A 10,191-nucleotide genomic window follows, 5' to 3' on the forward strand; every position below is an offset into this window, starting at 1 on the left:
CCCCCCTTCATAAGTTCCATACCCCCCAGATTCACGGGCAGATGTTTACTGGCTGGCACATTCAAAAGCTACCTCCCCTCTCCTGCCCCTCCCATCAACTGTTGCTGCCTGTTGCCGATTGGCTGGAATAGTGTTTTGTGGCTTGTGCACTCTTTTCTGTTTTTTTTTCCCACGTACACAGCCAGGTCTGCGTATTATAACCAAATTTTTTTCAGCACACACAGAAAATGGACAGCTAGGTGACCATGAGGAGATATTTACTGAATTTTAAAAAAAATTGTCAGATATGTTCCTTTAAGAAGGATTCAGCACCATGGACAGCAACATCAAAATAGTCATACTGAAAAATAAAAATAAATGATAAATTGTGCTCTTTCTCTTTATTCTTTCTTTTTTCTGGTTTCATGGGTTCACCAACGCTGAAGACCAGGGGACGGAAACATGGGATCTAGTCTCTGTAGAGCCAAGAGGAGTCTAATACACTAAATAAACAGGTAGGTAACTCAAAATCAGTGTCTGGTTCACTCACCAACAAGGTTAAAGGGCTCACTTGCCACCATAACAAACAATATTTAACACGGGTCTTACAGCATAGTTCTTTTGTAGATTTTTTCCACAAATTAACATCTCTGCAAAATTCTTTTGAAACTATTCCTGACATACTTAATGGGATGTAGGACATTAAGTGGAAAATTACATAAAGGGATGTATTGTTTTGCAACAGTGACCCAAGTTGCTTGCCGCTTTTGAGGGATTGAAGAAAAAGGGGGAAAAGAGGAGATATGACACTAAATGTGTTGTTCTTGTTATTGTGACATACTTACATGTGTGTAAAAAAAGTTTAAGAAAGTTCAGACAGAACAGGATTGAAATATAACCTGAATGAAAATTATTATTATTAAGTATTTCTGCAAAATAGATTTGGGGCAAGTATTTTTTGCTAAGGCCATATTATATAATATGAACTATTGATATTGTTACATAAAGTGGAAATTGCCGGCAAAATGTATATTTGGCCTGTTGAAGTTATCATGCAAAAGATCTCTATGATAACCATGGCACAATGGGCAGATAAAGCTACGATGCTGCTGCGAGTGGTGCAAATGTTTTTGTCACAGTAATCACAATTCTGAAATATAACTAACTAGTTTCAGATTAAGATTCATGAAAATAATCAAATGAATACCATAAATTACCTAGGTCCTTTGTCCTGTTCCTCAAGGCTTGCTGAAATTTTTTTCACTACAATTTCTTAACTCCATACATTTCTCAAACGGTTTTGCGCTGGTGAGGAAACTACAAAGAATCTAGAAAGCACTGCTGCTTCCCACAGCTCACCTCTCATCAGCAACAACAGTCACAACACACACTGAGCCGCACACACGCACAGACACATGCACAGACTTACACACACAGACTTAAAAACACACACACACACACACACACACACACACACGCACACGCACACGCACACGCACACGCACACGCACACGCACACGCACACACACACACACACACACACACACACACAGTCATGGCATGAGCTAGTGAAAGGGCAGTGGGATGTACAGCTGTGATGGTGTGTCTCAGAGAAAGATCAGACTCTTTAATAAATGATGAGCTTGAGGAGGGAAGCAGTGCATGCGTGCGTGCGTCTGTGCGTTCGTGCGTGCGTGCATGAGTCTGTGCGTGAGATGGTCAAAGGTGGTCTACTGGTCATGCAGCGGCTACTATACAAAGTGCCATTCATAAGTGCAGGTAACTCAGCAGCAAGACTTTAAGAAACTTTTAATGATTGTTTATATTATACTATGTCATTCTATACATTTGATGACTCCTGTATATTTGACTCAGTGGAACAGTTGAAATATCTAATTATTCAAAATTTTGTCAGCTCAGCATGATAAAATCCTGGCAAAGATGCACAATTGGGTCAATTTTTAGAATGAGCAATCTGAACAAATAAAAAAACAATGCAATCTTTATGCATGTGAGTGCAAGTTATATTTTATTGGGTGGTGTTGATTATTTTCACTTATGTGAGTGTATATTACCCCAAACAAATGAGAGGTTAGCATGTTCAGTTACAGCTCTCATTTCACTAAAAAAGTGAATAATGCACATATCAATACTGTAATGTGGAGTTGTACATCCTTAGGTCAGTATGTTAAATGATTTCATCTATTGCAATTTATACCAAAGAAGTGTTGCATGAGTTAATGAATTAAACTGTTTATTTTTGTGTGATTACTATTGAAAGGGCCCACCACTCAAGGGATTACATGAAAGCACAATCATATCCAATATAAATAAAGCCTTCCGGTTCACATTCAAAAAAAAATCATGTGTGCAAACCACATATGGCTTTAATCAAAAGAAGAAAAAAGTAAAACATGTGTTATACATAAACAAAAAAAGATATTTAGAAAAGAAAAAAAGATGTAGTTCCCATGAATTTCCTAAGTTAACTGGCACACAGTGTCTTCCAGCAATCTTGCAACAACCTTTCCCTCAGCTTATGATTACACTACGGGCACAATAACCTTGTCAATCCTTCTCCCCTATTGCATCAGGTATAGTGACTATTCATTCCTAGCGCGCTGTTTAACCCTCTAAATCCAACCACACAGCTTTGTCTTGCTCACTGCTATATGGGCATTTGCCACACACCTGGAAAACATTTCAGCTGTGAATGTCACAGTGAAATAATCAATAAGACTATAGGGTATGCTACAGTGAATACAGCATTCAGCAAAAAATAATTATTACTATTGTGGACTTTTTATTATTTTTTCATTATCTCTCACATTTAGACAATCTTGGGATTTAGCATGGCAAATAATGATCAGTCATTTAACAAATTATCAGTTTACTATAAATGCATGTACACTGCATTAACATAATATAAAATACTGCTGCAATTTTCCCACAAGTTAGGTTTCTGCAAACCATAAACAAATAATTAAACTAAAGAAGTTTGTCAAACATAAATTTTGTTAAGTTTCATAATTCAGCACTGACAGACATTTATTTATATACTGTATCACAACTATTTGTATCTTAACAAATATGTATGTCCTATTCCACACAACATGGTTTTGTCACTCTGACAGATGAAATACTAGGGTCTGTGTGACACTACAATAGGTTGAGCTGCAGTGAGAACAATTCTCCCAATTATGATGAGAACAAATCATCACTAATGTGGAAGAGCAAATCAAAAAGTTAGTACATCACTTAAATTCAGATTATTAGTGAGGGATGACTGCAGTAATTGCTTTTTACACATCACCACCTAACTTGAATCAACCATTATTATTTTTACTTAAGAGTTTTGTGTCTCTGTCCAAACCATTTACATCTATTTTTCAAAGTGTCTTAGATACACTGTGGTCAATGCTCTCTATTATTCTTAGCCTGTCCATTGTTATGCTCTGTACACCTAATGGATAGACTGCAGTGACAGCAGACTGGTGGGGTGTGACCATGAATTAAGTAGGATGCAGCAGCACCTGTGACATGAAGACGTTGAGTAATGCTCCATGATGACTCCCAGGGTCATTACATGACAGTTAAGTTGATAGGTGTCACCCACATAGAGGTAATTCTCCTTCTGATAGGCCCACCACCCTCTACAGAGATTGAATGCGGATCTGATGAATGCCTGCACACAATTTCCATCCTGGTATGTTTTTAGGCAGAGCGCCTATTTTTAATCAGGCCATGTTGGATGAGCTGTGGATCACCAACACTTAGGGAAAACACACTGTTGAGACAGTGAAGACAATAATAATAGAAATAATAATAATAATACACTTATTTTTTTGTAGCGCTTTTCTCGACACTCAAAGACGCTTTACAGTTTTGGTTCCTTGCAGACAAAACAAAACAGACTAAACAGACAGGGTATGTAGACAAGGTAACTTGACAGATAAAAAGAGAAAAAGAAAACACATAGGTGGACAGGCATAGGCAAAGCAGAAGAGATGGGCTATGAAAATTAGGGAAAAACTAGGAATGTCTGTCAGGAGGAAAAAGCATGTTTGAAGAGGTGAGATTTCAGGGCCTGTTTGAATGATGAATGGGTGCTTGACTGTTTGATGTGGTCGGGGATGGCGTTCCAGAGGGTGGGTGCAGCAGCTGAGAAGGCTCTGTCGCCTTCTCTGAGCTTAGTCCTGATGGTCTGACAACTGACGGAAATTCAATAGTAAAGCTACAACAGATACATGTAGGGCTACATATAAGATTTATTTTTTATTTACAGTATAATACTGTGCATTGATATCTGAATTATTTTTAAATTGTGGTTGATAAAATTAAATCCCAAAGCTCAGTTGCTTGTTTTTCTTGACATGAATTTAAATGAACCATGAAATTAAAATTGAATCAGAAGAATTGATCAATTGTCTGTCAATTGCAACAATTAATGAATAGTTAACATGTTCCAAAAACATTTTTGGAGGTCTCACTCTGTCTAAAAAAACAAGTCCACAATGTAGAGCACTCCCGCCGCAGACTTTGTGTGGTGCTCAAAGGTTAAAAGCTCTTTTAGTGGAGAATCCCTTTAGAGTACTCAATACACATAAGAGCACAGTTAGTCTGTGTGCCCCTGAAGCACACTACTTCTTTTATGGGTTAATCCAATTTTCATCATATATCTTTATTTATTACAGCATGTGGCTTGCACGCTACAAAACCTTGAGCTTTGCATGTGCAGTTCTTTTGTAAAGCAAAGATCAATGATTGTGTGGTTAACTCTTTTCAATTTCAACTGTCCAGGTTTCTAACATGATACGGCATTTGCCCTATGAACTTAACGCAGGTCACGAAATTGACTGCAAAATCAATCCAGGAAAGGTTGGTTGCTATCTGACAGCGTGAACAGAACGTCAATAAGATTATTGATTTTGATTGATAATTGGCAATCAAACCCAAGTTAGCCACTGTCAAACTACACAGATATACATGTATTTTATTCAATTTTTCTTAAGTCTTTTTTCACTAATTGGACAGAACCTTTTTTTTTTAAACCATGTGGATTGGTGTGCTTTTAAAGGATTGAGGGATGTGCATCATGTCTCGCTGGATGTTTGGCTGTTGTGTTTTGTGATATTATTCTGCCCTATTTATGGATCATCAGTCTTTCCTGCCTAAAACGCGTTTTGTAAATAATTAATGGTCACAGCCCATTGCACCCGTTAGACTGTCAGAAGTCTGGGACACCATGCCTACATACACGCAAGTAATTGTCATGCGAGGGTCAAAATAAAAGTACAAGGACTACACATGCTTTCTCCCACAATTCATGTGCCTTCACTTCACATTCCACCAGCACTTAAGAGTTGTACTGTACTTATTTGGCATCAAAGTGGGAGATATAGAGAAAGGAAGAGAAAGAGATGGAAAGAGAGTGAAAGACAAAGTAATTGGGGAGGAATGCACTAACACACTGTTGAAATGTGCTGGTCTAAGAAAGGGTCTGGTGTTCTGCAATAAAAAAAAACTTCTGATACCCCACCTCCCACCTCTCTTTCTCAAAAATTAACAAAAACAAATGAAAGAAAAAACTCACACCCCTGTGATAACCCATACACCATTGGGGTAGCTGTGGGTTCTGTTAGGTGCACAACAGACAGATAAACAAGTACACACACACACATGAACACGCCCACACTCACATAGGAGTAAGGAAGGAAAGAAAACACACACACGGAGGGCTGGGTTGTGGAGCTATCTCTCCTCAAAGTACTGCGGTCCATCGACCCTGCATGGCTGCTCTCAGCTGGATACGTGTCATCCACAGCAGCCCTGCCTGTTAGAGGGAGGGCGAGAGCTGTGGAGGGTGCAAGGGAGGTGGAAATAAATGGGGAGAGGGGAGTGGAGCACCAGCAAGAAGAGGGTGGGAGAGGAAGAGAGGAGGAAAGGACGCAGGGGCGATGCCATGGAGGAAAAGGGATAAAAACAGTGCGTATGCAGCCTACTCACTGACTTTAGATTTGAACAAGGTCATAGGTGAAATGGGGATGTCTGTCAGATGTTACTCTGCATCATAGCTCCCAGGCAGAAGGGTCAGCAGTCAGCATCCTACTTTATCTGATCCTATCTCCTCCTCTTTCATTGACAGTCAGCTTGTTTTCTGGCTGTTGGCATGCGCCAGCTGCAATTTGTTCTTAAACTTTATTCAGGTAAGACATTTAATGCCTATATTAGGAATGTATATATGCATGTAAATAGGGTCTTCATCAATACATTAACTGGGAAGGAATAGCTTTTCTGGAAATATGCGTATTTGCTGTCATGCCAAGAGTTGGAAAAGATCAATGCCACTCTCATATCTGTCCATTTAATGTAAAGCTACCACCAGCGGCTGTTTAGCATGGAAACAAGTGGAAACAGCTAGCCCGGCCTAAGGTAATTAAAGCTGTCAATACTAGAACCTGAAGTTCAAGCAAACACTGGACACACTGCAACAGGATGGGACATACAGTGTTGTGATGTAAATTGACAATAAAGGCAGTACAAAAAACGAGCTGTTCACCACTATGGTGGAACATTTTCCAGTTGTCTTCAAGGTAGGAAGCTCTGACATTTGAGGTTTGAGAGTTGGCCCCAAACAAAAACAAAATTTAAATGCAAGAGCTATTCCAATTCCACATTATCATTTTGTAGTGTCCATGGCTGTCTCATGTCTGTCTTCTGTGTTTCATTTCTAGAATGTACAGCTTGCAGGATGCTGTTTTTAAAAAGTCACCTCTTATCACCGTTCTGAATATTAAAGGGACAGTTCAACGCAATATCAAAAAGAAGTACCATTTACCTGTAAGGCTATTTATCAATTTAGATTGTTGTTGTGTGAGGTGCCTTGTGTTGGATACATAGGCGACAGAGATGTCTGCCTTCTCTCCAATATAATTGAACTAGGTGGCACTCGGCTTGTGGTGATCAAAGCGCAAAAAAAAAATGCATTTGAAAAACTCAAAAGCAATGAATTTTCAGAAATCTTGACCCAGCTTCTCAAGATAATCCACAGACCTGGTGAGTAGTTTCACGTAGGAACTAATTTATTTTGACAACACTCGCCAACCGTATCACGAGATATGTGAAACAAAGGAAAATATATGGACGAGAAGCTCATACTCGTGACAGCGCTTGATGTAAATATTAATGCCACATGTACACTTTCTTTTTGCACAGTGATGCAGTTGGCGGGTGTAGTTCGGTAGAAAGAAAATACAAATGAAAACTTCTCAAAACCAGGTCCGTGGATTATACTGAAAAAATGGGTCACTAGGAAAAATATGTATTTTTTATCTTGAAGACTGAATTTCCAGACAATGATATTTCCTGAAAATACAAAAAACTTATGTTCAATCAACAAACATTATCTGTAACTAGTGGCAAAATAAATGCATTCATGAATCTGCACACATCTACACACAGTGTACTTGCTTTCTAGTAAAGGGGCTCAAGAATGCAAAATGCTATGATCCCTGAAAATGCCTGCAGTATATTCTATCCTGCACTTTCGCCTGCTTGGCTTGGCAATATTTTTGATAATAAAGGAAGAAGGGACAAGATGTGAAACAATTTCTTATTCACAATGTGCGCTTTGCTTGCACAGTTGCTCTTGAGACAGGAAGCTGGGTTGGGGCAATTTCCAAAAGGTTATAATGAAGCAAACATTGAATTTCAGAGGACAGCATAACATCGGTTTAAAATGCTGGGAGAAATTATTTGGCACCTTTCTGGCAAATTGACTTCAAGAGCTTCCAATTACATTAAAGCATACTGTCATAGTAAGGCATCAAGTGAAACAGTTGTTAGAATCTCAGCTACAATGTTATATGCCACAACACACACACATCAATGTGTAAGCACTTGCACACACTTAAAACAAACACACGCACGCACACACACACACACATTTGCAGCCTTGTTGCAGCGATGTCCTCAAAACTGAGCTAATTACAAAGTTCCCCTTTGTGTTAGTTTAAAAAGTGGTCTCTAATAATGACGTAAGTTTGTTTGAACAGTTTATTTCGAGGAACAGCAATTTCAATGGAATACTGGAAATGAGTTGGTTTTTTTTCTCAACACACAAACACACATACAACCGACACACACACACATCTAGCCTGTGTGACAGCTTGGAGAAGGGATGCTGTATACATCTTGTAAAGACAGCTTCAATTTCTTTTGCAAAAACAACAGGCATTTAGTTGAATTATATATTTATTAATTATATGTCAGACAGTATCCAGTGGAAGTTTGACAGGAAACAACTTTTTAAAGCATATATATCATGATTTTAAAAGATAATTTTAATACAAATTTTCATTTGTGGTTTAAATGGTGTAGTAGCACTCCAATCCCTTCTGATATAATAATTTTAACAAATATTCATCATATATCTTGATTCTGTCTCTCCGACATGTTCCCTGAACACACAGTAATTCAGATGTTGGTTGATAGAGAAGTAGCTAAGGCATAGAAATAGTCTGCTTTTAGGTCAACCCCTCAGAGAAGCAGAGGTGTGTAAGTGTGTGCATGTGTGTGAGTATGCATGTGTGGGTGGGTGTTTGTCTGGGTTTGTGTGTTTGTCTGTACGTGTGTGTCATATTACACAGCAGAGTGGTAAAGGTATGGCAGCTGCCTGCAGAAAAATCTGAGCTGCCTGCATCTAAGAGAAGCTTTTATCCTCCTACCTGCCCACTAAAGAGGGGAAGCATAAACTCTCTCTCTCTCTCTCCTCTCTCCCTCCCTTTCTTTCTTTTACACACACACACACACACACACACAAAACCCAAGGTTTAGGTCGGAGATGCAAGCAATCAACAGCAATTTCACTACATGCTTGCTCCTTGGTCTAGATTGATTTCCATAGTCAACACCAGCTTCTGTCTTATCTCTCCTGAGGACTGGGAAATGTGTGTGTGTGTGTGTGTGTTTGTATGAGTGTGTGTGTGTGTGTGTGAGTGAGCGAGTGTGGATGCACACACACACATATACATATACTTAGGGGTATAAACTCATGGATGAGCAGAGAATTGTTGGAACCGAGATCAAATTAAAGAAGCTTTTCTGATCTGTGGCATGAGAAGGCCGGGCTCATGTATCAACTAGCCATCTAAGCTGGCTTATCCTGATACAACCAGAGGCATACACACACACAGACACACACTTACATGCAGAAAGTTTGCTGGGGGATGTAAGGGAGGAAGGAGGGGTTGGAGAACAGTGGGGTACAATCTCCAATTCTATATCCCTTTTAGTCACAGCCAGGCTTTGGCTGTAAAGCGGAAACAACTTTGAGCCCTCGTTAACAATGTCCCCAAACTTCACTAAAGGTCTACTTTGTTGTTTTTATACTTTATAGTAACACTTAGAAAAGCATTTCATCGCGCAGCTTCTGACAGCTCTGTGATTTGTCCTGTGGTGCATGGATTGACTTGAGATATATCTCCTCTCCTCTCCAAGCAGGACTGATGTCCAGATGGTGTGCCCCTCCATGTGTGGTCCAGTTCAGCGCTCCCTGACCGTGTCATCGGCCACAAACCGACCCAAGCATCCACACCCACTGCCTGATTCAACCCCACCGTGCACCACCCTTCACCCCTTACCCCTCACCTTCACCCTCAGCCCCCCATCTCCCTCTGTCTCACTCTCTGCAAAGCCTCTCCTCACATTTTGACAATCCTAGACCTGCTTGAACCCAACATGGTGGCCTGCATTCCTATTCTAATCTTGGTCATGATGTGTCGGGGCGTCTTGCTCTCTGTCGGAGACCCTCCTCAGTCCCGCCGGGAGATCCGCATCGAGGGAGATCTAGTGCTTGGCGGCCTGTTCCCAGTGCATGAGAAAGGTGCTGGAATGGAGGAGTGTGGGCGTGTAAATGAGGACAGAGGGATCCAGAGGTTGGAGGCCATGCTGTTTGCCATTGACAGAATCAATATGGACGACACTTTGTTGCCTGGGGTGTCTCTTGGGGTCCACATCCTGGACACCTGCTCCAGAGATACCTATGCGCTGGAGCAGGTGGGTTAGCGTGGTCACTGTACATAAACAGCATGTTTCTTATTGGAAGATGATTCCGGACAGTATTTAAATACACTTTTCTGTCAAAGGAATACTTTTCTCATCTGCCTGCCATCCACTTAAAACACTTTTCACGTGTGTGTGTGTGTGTGTGTG

The 10,191-nt window shown here is 40.1% G+C and overlaps 1 protein-coding gene across 7 annotated transcripts in view; it reads left to right on the top strand.

Moving 5' to 3' along the window:
- grm3 (glutamate receptor, metabotropic 3) overlaps positions 1–10,191 on the top strand; it is a 39,942-nt gene that overhangs the window by 4,203 nt on the left and 25,548 nt on the right. For 2 of the 7 annotated variants that reach the window (XM_034879132.1, XM_034879126.1), the window contains exons 2-3: positions 426–494; positions 9,478–10,035. In XM_034879132.1, the coding sequence (XP_034735023.1) occupies positions 9,718–10,035 (318 nt within the window). In that variant the 5' untranslated portion in view covers positions 426–494; positions 9,478–9,717. Of the gene's footprint in view, positions 1–425; positions 495–6,141; positions 6,186–9,477; positions 10,036–10,191 lie in introns of those variants that run through there. The other 5 variants (XM_034879127.1, XM_034879129.1, XM_034879131.1 and 2 more) reach the window with 5 other exon arrangements.

The sequence above is a fragment of the Etheostoma cragini genome, chromosome 8 (assembly GCF_013103735.1).
Source record: "Etheostoma cragini isolate CJK2018 chromosome 8, CSU_Ecrag_1.0, whole genome shotgun sequence".
NCBI lineage: Eukaryota > Metazoa > Chordata > Actinopteri > Perciformes > Percidae > Etheostoma > Etheostoma cragini.